The following is a 17,075-nucleotide window of genomic DNA, read 5'->3' as shown; positions in this document are numbered from 1 at the left end:
TTCACTCCCCACCTCTAGCTTGTCAGTATTATGCCAAAGTACTTGACTCCCTTATCAATATTAGCGGAAATTAAACAAGGATTTAGTACCTCCAAAATTATACAATTTATTATGTAATTTAAATACATAGTATAATTAGTATTTAAACAATCTATATATATGTAAACATTTTATATATATGTAAACATATATATATATATGATGCTCCAGAAAACCTGAATCTAAAAAGGGAAAAAATCCATTTGATTCACTCAAAGACATAAATATGGAGTAAAAACTTAAAAACTCACAACGTACATGCTTAGGGAACATGATTTCTGTTTAGTTGACCTGTCTAGTCGATGGGTTATTTTCTGAAAAAAATTCCTAAGATGCATTTTTTTAATGGTCTGGCCTATCTTGAACATAAAGTCTGATAACTGATGGTCTGTACTGGGAGCTCCCAAATAATTACATTCTGCTACAGTCGGCAGGTTTTTTTAAGCACATGTCTCACTTTCAGAGTGCTACATACAGTACATCATCTGTGACCTTATCACAGCTGGTGTTCTCTAATAAGAATTTCCTATTCACATTTTCCACTTCACCACTGAGCGTCACCATCTGCGTCACATTCATGACCTGAGACCAGCAACATCACCAAAACCAGGGAACTTGCTAGAAATGCTGATTGATATGTGTTCCTGGCCCAGACCTGCTGGCCAGTGTCGGGCCCAGCAATCTGCTTTAACAAGGCTTCCATCAGAATCAGATGATTCTGATACATCTAAGGCTGGGAAAACACTACTACAGAATCCTCACCTGTTGACACTAAAGCAGGGGTTCTTAACCTGGGATCTGTGATCCCCCTTAAGTCAAAGGCAAGTGTGCATTTTCCTGGGGAGAAGCTGCAGAACCGTCAACTTTCTCAAAGGGATGGTAACCAAGAAACTTGATTCTACGTTGAATCATCAAATTCAGCAGAATTCACTTCTGCAGACATACACCAAGCCAAAATTTTCTCCAAGCCTTTTAATATCACGTACGCAGCTGAGGCACAAGCAATAATAAAACTGCGTTTTTTATGTTACAGGAAAGGAAATTTTGTGTATCTGCATGATATACCAATTTTCTGAAAAATCTCTTCTGCGTTGACATTCACACACACTCTGGTCCACAGGCTGAGTCAACAAAGTCAGAAAGGCAGGCAAGATGAGAAACCGTCAAGTTTACTAAGAAGAGGACTCCAATGTTTACCAACTGCCCATCACACACACTGTACCAGGTTTTACACACTTTACAGAAGTGAGGTGTGAACCTAATTTCTATCTATCTAACAGAACAGCGCTGACACTGCCAGGTAAGCCCCCGTTTTAAGTGCTCTTGAAGTACAAACCGTGGAGACGACAGCGGAGGAGCACAACAAAATGACAACCAACTGCTGAACAACCGTCGATTAAAACAACTGGCAGCTACCAGAAGGCGGCATTCTACACCCAAGGACATAAAGAAAGCACGAGAAGGTTGGAGAGGCGCCCTCTCGCCACCATCAAGTCCCACACCACCTGAGCGGGCGACCCCAGCTAGAGGACACTAACATCGCAGAGCCTCACCCCCGCGTGAGCGCGGAGCCCCATGGGAGGCTCCGCAGCCGGGGGGGTCTGGCATCGGGAGCGCATTTGGCTGTGAAGGCCGGTGCGGCTCGATCGCAGGAGCCCCACAGGACGGGGTGGAAGGAAGAGGAGACTCCGCTCCGGGAGGGCGCACGCAAGCTCCCTCGCGTGACAACGGCATGACTGCACAGCAGCCTGAGCCCGACCTACCTGCGGGTCTCGGAGGGTCTCCTCGGGAGGTAGCGGACGTCTGCGGCTCTCTCTGGGGTCATAAATGCTGCTGGCAGACATTTTGGGTCCTTGGTCCCGGAGACCTGGTCCAACCAACAGCCTGCAGGCTCCAGCGCCGGGCCGCCTCAGGCCAAAGCACCCAAAGGGCAGGCACCCAGCCCCACCCATGAGTAGACAGGCCGCCTCGACTGGAGCCCAGGGCCACCTCCTCACACGCCACTAGGCCTAGACCCAGCGCCGCCCAACAGCGGGCGGGCACCAGCCCCTCCCCTTCCGGGCACCGGCAGGAAGCGCGCGCAAACCTCTAGACCAGCCTCGGCCACTAGGGGGCAGACGGCAGCGGCCGGGAAACTACTGAGTCTGCAAACACAGCTCACTACCTACCCTGGTCCTGTACTGGGACACACAGGACATATCCCACAGAGAGCCACTTCTCCCAGGTCGAGAAATGTAACTAAGCTACTACGTATAGGTTGACAGAGGCTAATGCAAAGACAGCACACGCGGACGCGGAAGCCAGAGGCACGAGGGGCCATGAGCGACTCCGAGAATCAGCAGAAACGAAGGCAAGGCCTGGAGTTTTCACAGATGTGGAACTGGTGAATTTATACAGATATGGTGAATTTCGATATAAATTCAGTAATAAAGTGGAGCAGCCAATCTACTGGAAAGAGCTCAAGTAATGACTGTAAAGATGATCCAAGAACTCAGGAAAAGAATGGATGCACAGTGCGAGAAGTTCCAAGAAGTTTTTAGCAGAGTTAGAAAACATAAAGACCAACCAAATAAGAGTTGAAGAATTTAAGCACAAATTGTGGAACCAAAACAATAGATCTCTGCCCAAGGAAGCATGCCAACGTGCACTAACATTTCCATTTCCAAAGACCTAAGTGTGCTGCAACATTAGCACATGGGAACAACCAAGCTATTATCACTCTACTTAAATCTTGGGTTGAGCACCATTCACCCAGCATCCCCACCGCCTGGTTCCATTACTGTGTAAAACTTTAGATAGTAAACAGTGTTCAGCAATTACTTGTCTAGACGGAAAAAACTTTTTTGGTATTGGTTGTTGTTTTTAACAAAACATAGCTAGCTTTCAAAAGTGGTACCTAATTTTAAAGCACCAAAGCTGTCACTCAAATAAGATGTACTTAGCATAATCAGCTCTCAAGTAAGGATATCACTACCTTCAGTAAGCATTAATGCTGATTATTTCTCAGAAAGCCAAGTGATACCCAGCTTGGGCTGCACTACAGTTCACAAGGGCACACAGTCTTCATTCCCTCCTAAAATAAACCTAAGTTGACCCCTTACACTCCTCCAGCCAGTCCTTAAGTTTTCCTGGGTCCATTCCTCTCTTGCCAAGCTGTCTGCCCCTTGCTCTTTCCCCACCTACAATCCTTCTGACTGTCCCAAGTCCATCCCCCGTCTGGGAAGATGCAGGGCAGAAGAGTGTTTCCTAGCTGCACGGTCAATTACTGACAAATCACCACTATACTGTTTTGGATTTGGGATCCTACTAGGAAAATGAACCTACCAACACATGTTTGAACTAGTCACCCCACTCCACCTCACCCCTCAAAAAGCATGCAGGCTTGTCACTGAAAAAAGCACACTGTTCACAAACCTGGAAGGTTCCTGAGGAAGAGTCCTTTAATGTGCAAGGGACCTAGTCTGATGTTCTTATTTTACAGATGAGAATACTGGAGTTGAGATGTCATGTGGACTTGCCCAAGGCTGGCAGCTATCCAGAGGGAGAAACTAGAACCACACTCCAAACTCATCCCACTACATCCCAACCACCACAAAACCCTGCAGTTAAAGTTTTTAAGAAAAACAAAATGTCTAATACACAGAAAAGGTCTCTCTACATTCAGACAGAATAAAGGCAACCGGTACAACGAGAAATGCTCAACAAACACCACTAAGTACCAAGGATCTTTATTCTCAGGTCTGATACTGAATCTGTGGCTGTAGATAATGTCACTATTTTGAGAATAAAAGGTCCCATTATCTTCATTCTTTGCAAGTCTTCAGCCACAAAGTTATACCTTATTCCCATAACAAGATAAGTGAATCAGGCTGGAAGGGGATTCAGGAGGTACACTGACGATAAAAGCAAAGGGGAACACAAACTTTTACAAGCATATTGTCCCAGCTACCTTGAAGGTTAAATTTCAGATTAATTTACAAAAGTAGTGACAGAAACATGATTTCACTGAAAATCAACACAAGTTATACCTTAAAAAAAAATCAATTCAGAAATACTAAGTCAGGCAAGCATGCAAAATTCAGAGTATTAAAAAATGCAAGGGCTGGTTGCCCAAACAGATATATCCCTCAGAAAAAGGGATTTGAAAATGCTGAACAGAACCAAAGGAATTAGAAGCTGAATCAGCAGACCAATTCCCTCATTTTATAAATGTGGGCAGACATTAACTGGCAAAGCTTACTCAGCTAGATTAAGGGTGTACACAGATCTAATTCCTGGTGCTATTTGCAACTACACATATCTAAAATACAAGGAGACAAATATCCGGAACACATTAGGCCCACTGATATAATCAACGGTGGGAGCGAAGTTACTATAGCACAGCAGCACATTAGACATATTTAAGAGATTAAATGGAAAGAAAGAATCTCTTAAAGATTTTAATGCTCAGTTTTAATACACAATCAAGTTTCCATCCAATCATCTGATGTACAGCAAACTGTACTAGCTTAAAGGAAAAAATTGCATTCTTCAGTTTCCTTCTACACTTTTTTTGGCCTATCAAAACTGAGCATTGGGTATTTTTAATTTAAGTAATATGATGTTATACATGTACATTCTAACTGCACATTTTAGGAATAAACAAAATCCATATCTCGGTAACTGATAGTGTATTTATAAAATCAAAACCTATCAAAATACACTTTTCACTGAGAAAAATAAATAAAACAGACAAATGGATCTACACAAAGTAAAAATTAACTTTGGTAGATCTCAGTGTAGGACAGTCCATAACAAGCGTATTTGCCCTTACTCCCCCAGAGCTGATCATCTTCCAAGTTCAGATTTTTAAAATATTTTAAAATTGAGATTATTATGTTGACATATTTCTCATTCCACATCATCTTCAGCCAAGCTCTGAGCACTTACAATTCTCTGAAAGAGAAAAGAATTTTTAATTTTTAGAAGTATGATAAGCATTTAATCAGGATTCTAAGTTCAACATAAAATGCCCTTTGTATCAAATCTCTGAATCAAATCTTGCTGAGGTTTACCCATACTGAGATATCAACATTTAACACTTCATACGTTGTTTTTATCTGAGAAAATAATGATCATTGTCAGTCCCATCTCAAAATTCAAGTCAACAAAGGAACCATAACATTATATCGTGTTACATGTTAGTCAATTTTGTAACTAAAACCAAAAAGAATTTAAGATCTCTTTTCACTCCCACAGGAAGAAATACCAATTAGTGCTATACTGATCATTCTATCCTCCAAACATTTCCCTTTTCTGCCTGTAAATGGTCACAGTCATTATACAAAGACATCATCCTCAGGTCAATTTCCCAAAAGCACTATGCTATGCTGTCTTTCAAAAGACAGATAATCTTAGAGGATTCTGACAACTGACTGGGAACCACATTAGTCTAAAATAAAAAAGACTGAAACTCCTTGGTTTTCCAACTCTTTCCCTTAAATCCTTTTTTTTTTTTTAAACATCTTTATTGGAGTATAACTGCTTTACAATGTTGTGTTAGTTTCTGCTGTATAACAAAGTGAATCAGCTATACGTATACATATACCCCCATATCCCCTCCCTCTTGCATCTCCCTCCCACCCTCCCTATCCCACCCCTCTAGGTGGTTGCAAAGCACCGAGCTGATCTCCCTGTGCTATGTGGCTGCTTCCCACTAGCTATTTTATGTTTGGTAGTGTATATATGTCCATGCCACTCTCTCACACCCTTCCCCCTCCCGTGTCCTCAAGTCCATTCTCTACGTCTGTGTCTTTACTCCTGTCCTGCCTCTAGGTTCATCAGAACCATTTTTTTTTTTAAGATTCCATGTATATGTGTTAGCATACGGTTATTTGTTTTTCTCTTTCTGACTTACTACACTCTGTATGACAGACTCTAGGTCCATTCCCTTAAATCTTTAGGACCCTTTTCTTTTCAGTCCCTTTCCAATCTAGATGAGTAAAGATTAGTTTAAAGAACTGTAAAGATGAGTTTAAAGAATTAACCAGTCATTTTACTAATTTTTAATTATATCAAAGATGAAAATTCATTTAATAGACACGATATTCCAAAAAGTAGATTCATTCGGGCTCCTTGAGAAGGATTTAAAAGGAATGCATTTTAATTAACTCCTAAGTTATGCTTAACCTCTTATTTAAATGGGATGTAGTCGAATAGCTCCAAACTTGAAGCCCACCTCAGCAGCAGCAGAGACACTGGGGCCTTCAGACAAGTGAGGTCAGAGGGAACCCAGAGCCCTTTATGACCTGACTTCCAAGCCATGCCACCTTGGCTCCTCTGGCCTCTGCCAGGCCCCTTAACTGCATGCGTGGTTTCACACAAGAGGCAGAAAGCTAGGTTCAGAAAGTAGCTGGGAGTGGCCTGAATTTGATGATTTGAATACTAAGGCCTGAGATTTAACACTAAGAGACATAATTCCTAATCGACTTCCTGGGCACAATCACTAGATTTTATGCCCCCTCATTTGGATGCTTTTCTCTTAGGGAAGAAAAGGTCAAGCACTGACATCTCCTTTTCATTACATGGAGGAGAGTTTCATGATGTCATCATGTCCACTAGGCTCCTTTTTAAAATGCCAATGTCCCTAAACATTTAACTCTCAGATACTACTCACTTATTTCATAACATTTCAAATCTTTACCTGACTAATTGTTGGGAGCTTAGTCAGAAGCATCTGGAACACTGGTGGTGGAAGAGTTTGCTGCAACACTTGCAGTAACTGCTGTGGCTGTCCACACACAGCAATCGCGTTTGTCAGATGGTCCACACCCTTCTCATATTCACCTGGAAGATTTACATAAACATAACATGAGACTGGAAAAGCCTTTGCCTTTGTTCAAAATTCAACCCTAAAGTCTTCACTGTATCTCCAAGTGAAAATGACCAAAAACATTGTGCAAGTAAAACCTAGAAAATACAGTAAGTACACTCATGTAACTGATTGAGAAGCCGTGAACAAGAATGAGTCAGATTATATGTACTGATATTGAAGGGACTCCAACACACATACAAAGAGGGGAAAATAAGGTACAGAAATGTCCAAGTTTAAAAAAAAAAAAAGAAATGTCCAAGTTTATTACTATTTATATACTAAGAATACATAAGAAATTGCTAACAATGAAACAATATTTTCTATGAGAATAGAGAACTGGAAGATTGGGGGACTGAGGTAGACAGGCCCAATTTCACTTTAAACTAATCCCTTATACTGTATGAATATCACCACATGTAAGTAGACACCCTAAAGGCCTTTAATCTCTTCTGAACCTAGTCATCACTGGCAGTCAACCTCTCTGCAGATCCAACAGCAAAAAATGCCAAGCAATCCTGGATACGTTTACACATTTACAGGACCTCAATCGCAGTCAACTTGTCATCTTGAGCTACCTTCACACATGACGTTGCTACAACTTTTGCTGACCTGATAGCCAGATATCAAGTGGTATGTTTTATAATACCAACAGCATTGAAAGCACCATATAATCCTTTTATGACAGAGCAGAGGAAGAACAAACCAAGTGTTACAAGATGGAAGTCGCCATCTGGTATGAAACACTGCTGTGTTGAGCAGAATGCTCTCGTTTCCCCAATGCCTAGGCCCTCCCTCTCAGGGAATTCAAGGTGCAGCCTGAAGGAGACGTGAAAATGTTTCCCTGATTGGTAGCTAACTCATTTTCTGTTGTAGACTTTTTCATTGGTTCTCCTACTCACTGATTTTTAATCTTAGTTTGTTGGCAATTTAATGTAGGGACTGTGCCATTTGTAACTCTTTCCGTGAAACTGAACAAATTCTGATTATGTCAAGAAATTATTTCCTGAGCTTCTGGGTTGGTGAATACATCGAAGTACTAGGAGGGCGGCACCTCCAGAGAAGGCGTGGAAGTCCCCACCCCCTAACCCTACGCCTCTCTTCTGTCTGGCTGCTCCTCAGTACTATCATCTATAATAAACCAAAAAAATAAAAATTAAACTTAAAAAAAAAAACAAATATAATAAACCAGTAAACAAAGTTTTCCAGCCCTGAGTAAGAATGTGACCAAACAAGGGAGTAAAGACTCTGGTAAATGAGGAGGAACTGCCTCCACCTAGCATTTCCACTTGAAGTATTCAAACTGAAGAAACCATTAACTCTACAAAGAAGAATTAAAAACGGAAAATATAAGACTTAGGTCTTCCACATAAGATGGGACTTCCATCGGGGACACAATGGCTCCACTGACTTGGAAATTAAGATGCCACATGGCCAGTGAATCCTCATGCCACTGAACTTACAGGCAACAGACGGGATCACACTGTTGTCTGAAGATATGAATTCTGATTATTGAACGGAAATAGAGTGACTATACCAGAGGGTTATGTGTAGAACACAGGGGATCCTCTGAGACACCTCCTAAAACTTCTAAACACACTGGAAACCACTCATGAACAACCACAGCAATTCAGCGCAGTGAAACAAACCGCTTCCCCTCTGCCCTTGCAGCTCCAATCGCATTCACATATCCTGAGACGAGCTCTTGCCCAGCTAAGCGAGTATGCTTATGGAAGACCCCTGGACGCAGGAGGCCTTGCCAAGCAATAACGCTCACTGCCTAAGCTGCTTATGCTTTCTCATGGCTTACTTTTCCCAAATTCTAACCACCTGAGTCTTCTACCTCAGGCTGGGTTGGTAGATTCCACCAGAAGAAAAGGCAGCTTGGCAGCTGAGTTAAGTACCCCTCTGGGTGTGTTGGGCTGAAACGGGAGCAACATACGCCTGGGAAAAAGAACAACTCTTCTCTACCCTTCCTTGACCCCCCCGTCCCCCCACCACCATGAGTTAACTTTTCTTTTCCATCTGGATCTAAAGGCTAAAGACAAATAGACAGATGCCCACAGTACATGGATCTCCAATATAACCCAAACATACGCTCTATCCTTAGACACATATTATACATGCTTTTCTTTTTAGATATTAAAGTAATACAGTCATAGCCTCTCAAACGATCCTAATGAGGATTTAAGTGCTTTACCTTGCCCTATGATTAAACTTCATATTTTTCTTATACCGTGAAAAAAGTCAATTATTTCCTAGCAAGACGTTTCCATTTTAATTTATAAATATTAGCAGCTTACTATACCAATCAAATAAAAAACAATTACTGCCTCCCTTACCTCTCTCAAGAATTATTTCTTATGAAACAGGAGACATGATAAAAAGTAATATCACCATCGCAAACCTTTAATGTCTCCCCATAAAAAAAAAGGGAAAAAAAAACCCCACAAATGACCTGCATCATGTAGTTCAATACTATCTAAATCTATTATAACAGTGAGAATAAGAAAAACAAGTTGACACGTGATACTTTTTTTATTAATGACAGAAACTACTTCAAAGCTACTTTGAGATAAAAGCTAATTTGACAGTAAAAATATTTATAAATACTTCTGAACAGGTAAATTAACCTTCAGCCTCCTCTGGGACTTTAGCCATTCCTTCCTATAAGTACTAGAAAAGACCTGAAGGTTAGATGAAGGAGTTGAGGGAATTATACTCCCAGATATTCTTTCAGTCACTATTTATATATTACACTATGACTGTATTCTCTAAAGTACTTAAAAGCAACCTCATTTGTAAAGATTACTTGTCCTCATATTATTAAATGTCTCATATTATTAAATGCCTAAAAACTTGTCTTGAAGTATTTACAGTATCTTTTTAAACAACAGCCCACACTACATTAAAAAAGCCACTCACCACCATAAGTTTATATTAGTGTGAAGAATTTTGCCTTGTTTCCTAGTCTTCTAATGAATATTAATTACCTTGAGCTAGTAACTCTTCACCAAGCTGTATTTCTTCAAGGAAGAATTTCTGAACGGCTTCAGCATCTTTAAGGTCAGGTAACTGTTTAGAAATAGAATATTTAGTAACTGATACCAAAATTACTCCAGGAATGTAAACAATACAAAAAATCATGCCACTAAAAAAACCTGAATAGCTCGTTATGAAAACTGACAAAAAGAAATTCACTCTTCAACAACACTCGCAAGGATTAGAGGTTAGTATCTACATTCAAATAAATGCAAGAAAAAATACTTTTTGATCAAAGTGATATTTGTTCTTAGAAAACTGTGAATCAAACCTAAAGTAAAAGGTAAAGAGTACAGGGCTTCCCCAGTGGCGCAGTGGTTGAGAGTCTGCCTGCCGATGCAGGGGACACAGGTTCGTGCCCCCGTCCGGTCCGGGAAGATCCCACATGCCGCGGAGCGGCTGGGCCAGTGAGCCATGGCCGCTGGGCCTTCGTGTCCGGAGCCTGTGCTCCGCAACGGGAGAGGCCACAGCGGTGAGAGGCCCGCGTACCGCAAAAAAAAATATATATATATATTTTAAAACAGAAAATCAATGTCTGATACCAATTAGCATTCTCAAAATACACATTTGAAGTAGACTGTAAAATAATTGTTTCTCTAAAAGAGATTATACCTTGGAAAGTCCAGCTCTCTCCTTGGCAAGCTTCTGTTTCTTTCTTCCTGCAAGAAAGGCAATATTTTCATTTCATCATTATTAAAATGGGAATCAAAGGAAGTCTAAATGCTGTGGCAGTCATTCATTCTATTTGCAAAACATGCTTGACTCAAGCTCTCTTCTTGTGATTTGTCAGGGTCATAAAAATTGTTCTGGTCAATGAGCTATGGACACTAGGACATTTCTGGGCAGAAGCGCTTTCCTTCCCTCTCAGGCACCAGGATGAGCAGTTTACAAGATGGAGACACTCCCCCAGCTGGGTCTCTTGAGTAATTATCATAAGCAAAGCAAGCCTCTCCTCCCACCTTCAACCTACACAGGACATGAAACATGAACAAAACTCAAGCCACTGTTGTTTCGGAGCTTTATTGCTGAAATATAACAGACTCTGTCTTTACTGACTTTTGAAAACTACCTGGCATTCTTAAATAGGGAAAAAAACAAAACAACAACAAAAACAAAAAAACAAAATAAAACCAACAAAACCCCCAGCATTTGACAGTTTTCTTTTAAAAAAAAAAGAAAAAAAAGCATAGTTTTTATGCATTTGGCAAAAATAAGAGGGAAGAAGGGTAGCACTCAGAAATGATTCTTAATTCAACTACTGCCAGCTAGTTAAGAAAAAAAAACCCTCTGCCTAAAGTTTGTAAGTTGTTTTGGTTTTTTGTTTGTTTTTTGATATGAAATAGCAATACTACAAATCTTAGGAGTAAGTGATGCTGTTTAAATCTGTTAGTCAACCCTTAAAACCAAATCAATAATAGGACACTAACAGTATTTTAAGTTGTTGTTTAATTGTACACCCTGTGTGAAAGAGTGTTGGCACAAGGAAGCTCGGGCTTCCTTTATATCCCAGATCTTCCATTGACTAGTAGTGTGACCTTGGGCAAGTTACAGTTAACCGGTGTCTCCCCTTCTCTGTATGTAACAACTGGTTTATGAACAATACCTGCTTCATAGAGTTGATATGAGGATTAAATGAGTTAATGTATTTTTAAACAGTGCCTGGTTGGTATCGTGAGATATAAACATTCAGTGTATTGACGGTGCAAATGTCCTCTTAAAACCTTAAAGCATTCTATAAATCCAAATTTCAATACATGACTAAAGAGGCAGTGACCTGTTTGCCTAAGTGCAGAGACAGATGGTTAATTTACTACAGTCAGGGAACCTTTTCTTATCTACACTTACAAACTAGGTTTAACCACACCAGTGTCTCTGGCCAACTCTAGCCCCCAGATTACATAAAGTGCTACAACTCTAAGGCTTAAAAACTGTCTTAGCACTTTCAACAACAAAAAATAGGTTAAAGCTATCTTACATATTATTTTGAAGACTGCCTATTTTCCCCACCAGCTACCTTTGCTAGGTGTTCATCACCGGGCAACTGTGGGGAAACAGAACGCATAATATATTCTACCCCCAATTTGCTTAACTAAGGGTTTCGTTCAGTCCTCTTTAGGCATAAAATAATGACTGATAACCAGACTATATTAACTAATTACTAAGTATCACGGTACAGCCTAGTGCTGGGAGGGTACTACAACTAGAAGAGAAAGCCCTCACAGAGGAATTGGACATGGAACACTTGGATGTTAAGGGTAAGCACCTGTTTTAGATGTTACATGCCAGACACTATTCTAAATGTTATTAATTAGTTTATTTTATCCTCATAGTAACCCTATTATCATCGCCATGTTACAGCACCTCAGAAGTTAAACCTGGAAAGTTTGTGGAATAAACAGAGAAATACAATATGCTAAGTCAGAATTATGGAAAATGACAAAAATGATAATGAAACAGTATTAGTTTCCAATCTTACAGGTTTTTTTTTTTTTAAAATGGAGTGGAGAAGAACGCATGATTGTTGTTGAATGTTTGATAGTTACCAAATTTTAAGATCGCTTAGTTGCTTTAAATTTATAGCTGTTAAGATTAAAATTGTGGTTTAATTTATAAGACAATTAGCTTGTATAAATTTATAGCTATAAGATTAAAATTCTGGCTTTACTTTTATAAGACAATTGTTACATTAACTTATTTTCAGGGACAGTATCAAATAGGATCTCTGTGACAAAAGGACACAGAACACACTGAAAAACCAAGGAGTTACACATTCAATCAGCAAATCGACTCAAGATTTGCTAGAAATCAGTCCAAAGTGCTACTGTGTAACCTAACAAGTTAAAACAGACTAAAAAAAACTACATAAAATATGAACTTACAAAAAGTCCCAAATCTAAATCATTCTTAAAGCATTCATTTAAATGAGAAGATTACTCAATATATCTTAAAATGATGAATCATTTTACACAGTGCTGTATAATGAAAAACATCTATAGTTGGCACTATAATTTGTAGATTAATTTTCATTTATTAGTGATTATTTAGATATAAATTATGCTGTAGGAGTTCTGGTAATCTGCTCTTACTAATGGAAGGTTTAAAAAAAACTGAATAAATTAGAATCCCAGATCTAACCTCAAACCTATTTTAAACATCTTAACTCTCTTCCTTAAAAAAAAAAAAATACACACACACAAAACAAAACCCCAGAAACACTGATTTGAAAAACGCTGCCCTTTTATTATAGATGTAAATATTCTATTAGGAATTAGGCTAGAAAAACACGAAATTAAACTAAACTGAAATCAATTTCGCTCCACAAATACAAAACGCCATCAAGTTCTTAAAATCGGTCAACCATACAGACTTTAAACAGACTGCAAAATTACTCTGAATAAGGTTTACCTGGTAAAGAAAATATCAAATAATTATATTCATAAACAATCTTCAGCGTTCATCCATTACCATGTGCCAGAGGTACTGTACTAAACTCTACATTATACTATTTTACAACAGAGGAAAACTAAAGGTTGAAATCCGTTGCTCAAGGGTTATTCAGCTACTAATTCAAGCCTGACCACTTAAGTCATCAGGATACTGCTGAAACTAGAAAAAAAATTTATGGATTGAGGATGATGGAAAAGAAATTCTGAAAATAACAGATTTCTCAATTTGTCCAAAATGCTAGTTTCATGATTTCTTCAACCAAAAATTCATTTTCTCAAGGTTTAACAATAGAACTGTAGTGTTTCCAAAGAAAAAAAGGTTAATCCATTCTTTACAGAGCTCTGCATCCACGCCATCACCCCCCAGCTATTTCTGAAACTACAGGAAAATTATCTAAATTCCAACAGTTACACTTACAGCCAGCATTTACAGGGCCTTCTCCATGTCAGGAATGGTGGCAGGCACCTCAAATATTTTAATCTTCAAAAAACCAACTAGAGGCATTACCTGATTTTGCAAGCTAAGAAAATTAAGACTCAGCCCAAGATTATGCTAATCTGTGACTAACCTGGGCCAGAAAACTCAGTGTCTGAATCCAAAACAGCACTATTTCCATTACTCCACCTAACCATAAATAAAATAAATTATCTCCATATCCCTTTCTTCCTGAGACATAGGAGAGCTAGAATCAGATATCATATTGTAGATGGTATAAGAGCACCTTTTCCAGTAAGGTAGTCACTAGCCACGTGTGACTATAGAACATGTGAAATGCCTTATTTTAGCTTAATTAAGCAGTAAATCATTAAATAGGATACTCACTTCTTCGTACTTCCTGGGCTTTAATAACTTACATATAAATTCTAATTTTATGAACTGTTTTGACTGAGCAACCTAGGTAAGTTACCAAAGTTATTTTTTAATGCAACAAATTTGCCCTTCTATTGCTGCAAACGAGCATACCTCCGAAATTCAAAGATCACAAAGGTTTTGGTGACACGATTCCCCTCTTGTAAATCTCTCTTAAAAGATGTCGCAGGTATGAAATAAGACTGAGCCACAGAAGCAAAGCCCTTTGGACTCCCCTGCAATCTCTATAGCATTCACTCATATCTTGGAAGCCTTTAGAACGAAGCTACCAAGAGGGTTTAAGAATGCAACCTTATCGTTTGAGAACGATACCGAGCTGGATTTGCAGATTTGGTCTCAAGCACAAATTCGTAAAATACAAAAAAACTCCGCAACTTTCGAGCTAGAAATAGAGGTTTAGAAAGATCAACAGCAAAAAGGACCACAACCCCTGCCCTAAATCATAATACAAACAAATATGCATCTACACGCCGAAAAGTGTTTGGGGAAAACAAAATGGGAAAGCTCCCTCCTCCAAAATGGAGGGACTCGTGCGGGGCACAAGGGCCGGGAGCAGCCCTGGGAGCGCGCGGCCAGCGCCATCACCTTCCTCTGGCTTGTTCGCTCGCCGCCCCAGACCCGGCAGCACCACGCGGCCGCCCAGCACGCGGCGGCCCGGCGAGGGGCAGGAGGGGATGGGGACGCCGGGGTGGAGTGGGGAGGCATCAGGCCCAGGAGACAGGGGACCCACTCACGTTCCCGCAGCCTGTTCTTGAAGTTGGGGTCACTCCGCCTCTTGCGGTCGAAGTAAATGCAGTACCCGATGAAAAGGGCCCCGCACACGCCGGCGGCGATGGCGCTGTTCCGGCCCACCATCTTCTCTCCAACGAGGAGTGGGGTCGGCGGCGGCGGGGCCCGCGAAGAAGCCGTTGGCTCAGAACTCTCGGAGCGGACTGCGCCGCTGAGCCCCGACGCCCGCCGCGAGGGACGCGGAAAGGCGGAGATGCGTCACTTCCGGCCCCTGTGGCCGAGGCCCCCTAGGATGTCCGCGGCAGTGCCTGAGCGGAGGCTCCCGCGCTGCTTCTGCGCCTGCGCAGGGGCTTGGCCGCCGCCGCCGCCGCCGCCGTTCGCGTGGGAGTCGGGATTTTGCTGGAGGCCGCGCACTCCCGTAAAAGCCGCTGAGCGTGATGTAACCAGGGCGGCACGTGGCGGTCGTGCGCAGACTCCAAAGCGTGTGTAGCCGACCTCCCTACTTGTGTCAAAGAAGGAAGGTCGCTGACCACAAATGCTTCATCTTTTTATAGAATGCAGGTAACGCGTGACTCTTGTTTGAATTTAATGGAATTTGCTTTTCAAGTTCAGTCACAATCCGTTGTGCCCCAAGGACCATAATCATACGATTAGTAGCTGGCTGGTCAGAAGAGTGAAACCATACGATTTCAAATGATGTTACAGTATAGCCTCAGGAGTGGAAGAAAATTAAATGGAGCGATTCCTGGAAAAGTGCAACGGGTAAGAGATTGAAGGAAAAACATAGAAAACGTTGAGTTGTCAAGTTGTCATAGCCACTGAAAACATTATGTATGTAGTTTAAATTTAAAGAGGCAGAGGCGGGATCCTCTTTAAAACCTTGGAGTGATAGGCATGTGTTTTATTCATAGTGGATCCTGACAGTTTAGGCTAAGGAGATGGTTCCTGATGGGGTCTGGCCGGTTGGCACTACTCTGTGTATTACACGTCAGTGTGCCGTGTGCTAGGAGGGGTAAGTTTCGGTCTCCACAGGGAGGGAACAGAAGCTCTGAATTTGGGATTCTCCCAGACCTCTCCCTGTGCCCCTCGTCTTTCCCTTTGGCTGGTTGTTTTTTGTTTTTTGCCCCACGGGACTTGGAGGATCTCAGTTCTCTGACCAGGGATGGAACCCAGGCCCTTGACAGTGAACGCACTGAGTCCTAACCACTGGACCGCCAAGGAAGTCCCTGGCTGGGTTGTTTCTATTTTTGGCTGTGTTGGGTCTTCGTTGCTGTGCGCAGGCTTTCTCTAGTTGTGGTGAGTGGGCTTCTCACTGCGGTGGCTTCTCTTGTTGGGGAGCACGGGCTCTAGGCGTGCGGGCTTCAGTAGTTGTGGCTTGGGGGCTCGAGTGCAGGCTCAGTAGTTGTGGCACGGCGGGCTCAGTAGTTGTGGCACACGGACTTTGTTGCTCCGCAGCATGTGGGATCTTCCCGGACCAGGACTCGAACCGTGTTCCCTGCATTGGCAGGCGGATTCTTAACCGCTGCGCCACCCGGGAAGCCCCCTGGCTGGTTTTGATTTATATCCTTTTGCTACAATAAAACTGTAATCATACGTATGTTCTTGAGTTCTGAGTCCTTGCAGTGAGTTATTGAACCTGAGAGGGTAGTAGGAACCTCCAAATTAGTAGCTGGCTGGTCAGAAGAGTGGCCTGGAGACACCACCCCTCCCCCACATCTGTGACTGGTGCATGAGGGCAGTCTTGTAGGGGACTGTCCACTTAACCTATTTAGTTTGGCTCAACTCTGTGGTAGTTGGTGTCATTAGTTATTGCAAGGGTACCTATGGAAACATTTAGCTAGAGCTCCTAACCTAGTCCAAAAGCCTACGAAGGCCCTTCTGCCTGGACCTGAGACCCTATAAAAGACTGGAAATTAGATCAAAGGTACATGTGCATTGATAGGACTGCAGTGGGGTGTGAAGGGGCATATGCACCAAAGCAAAGCAAATGATTGAGATCAGAGGATTGCACACAACAGGAAAAAAAAAGCTTTTCCTTATATCCTGCACACATACAGATTCTTCCTATCCCAAAAAGTGTACCTCAACTGATACAGGT

General features: G+C 41.5%; 2 protein-coding genes across 2 annotated transcripts in view; both read right to left on the bottom strand.

The window, feature by feature from the left end:
- LOC307175048 (uncharacterized protein) overlaps window positions 1-3,314 on the bottom strand; it is a 310,959-nt gene extending 307,645 nt beyond the window's left edge. Inside the window, exon 1 of the mRNA XM_079899857.1 lies at window positions 1,803-3,314. The gene's annotated coding sequence lies outside the window, so the exon portion shown is untranslated. The remainder of the gene's footprint in view (window positions 1-1,802) is intronic.
- A 439-nt stretch (window positions 3,315-3,753) lies between these two features.
- On the bottom strand, window positions 3,754-15,238 carry TOMM20 (translocase of outer mitochondrial membrane 20). Its single transcript, XM_079899856.1, has 5 exons — window positions 14,983-15,238; window positions 10,544-10,590; window positions 9,883-9,964; window positions 6,722-6,864; window positions 3,754-4,974 (listed from the first exon to the last, which is right to left on the bottom strand). The coding sequence occupies exons 1-5, from the start codon at window positions 15,101-15,103 to the stop codon at window positions 4,930-4,932; spliced, it is 438 nt and encodes a 145-aa protein (XP_079755982.1). The 5' UTR covers window positions 15,104-15,238; the 3' UTR covers window positions 3,754-4,929.
- Between the last annotated feature and the right edge of the window lie 1,837 nt (window positions 15,239-17,075).

This window comes from Stenella coeruleoalba (genome assembly GCF_951394435.1).
Source record: "Stenella coeruleoalba genome assembly, chromosome: 16".
In the NCBI taxonomy this organism is placed as follows: domain Eukaryota; kingdom Metazoa; phylum Chordata; class Mammalia; order Artiodactyla; family Delphinidae; genus Stenella; species Stenella coeruleoalba.
Note: the sequence above shows the minus strand (reverse complement) of the source record. Positions and strands in the feature narration are given on the sequence as shown.

Excerpts from the sequence above, each read along its gene's own strand:
- TOMM20 (XM_079899856.1), bottom strand. The coding sequence starts at position 15,103 with ATGGTGGGCCGGAACAGCGCCATCGCCGCCGGCGTGTGCGGGGCCCTT. Across the intron at positions 9,965-10,543 it reads AGAGAGCTGGACTTTCCAAG|TTACCTGACCTTAAAGATGC; the intron begins GTATAATCTCTT and ends ATTTCTAAACAG. Across the intron at positions 6,865-9,882 it reads TGAAGAGTTACTAGCTCAAG|GTGAATATGAGAAGGGTGTG; the intron begins GTAATTAATATT and ends TAAATCTTCCAG.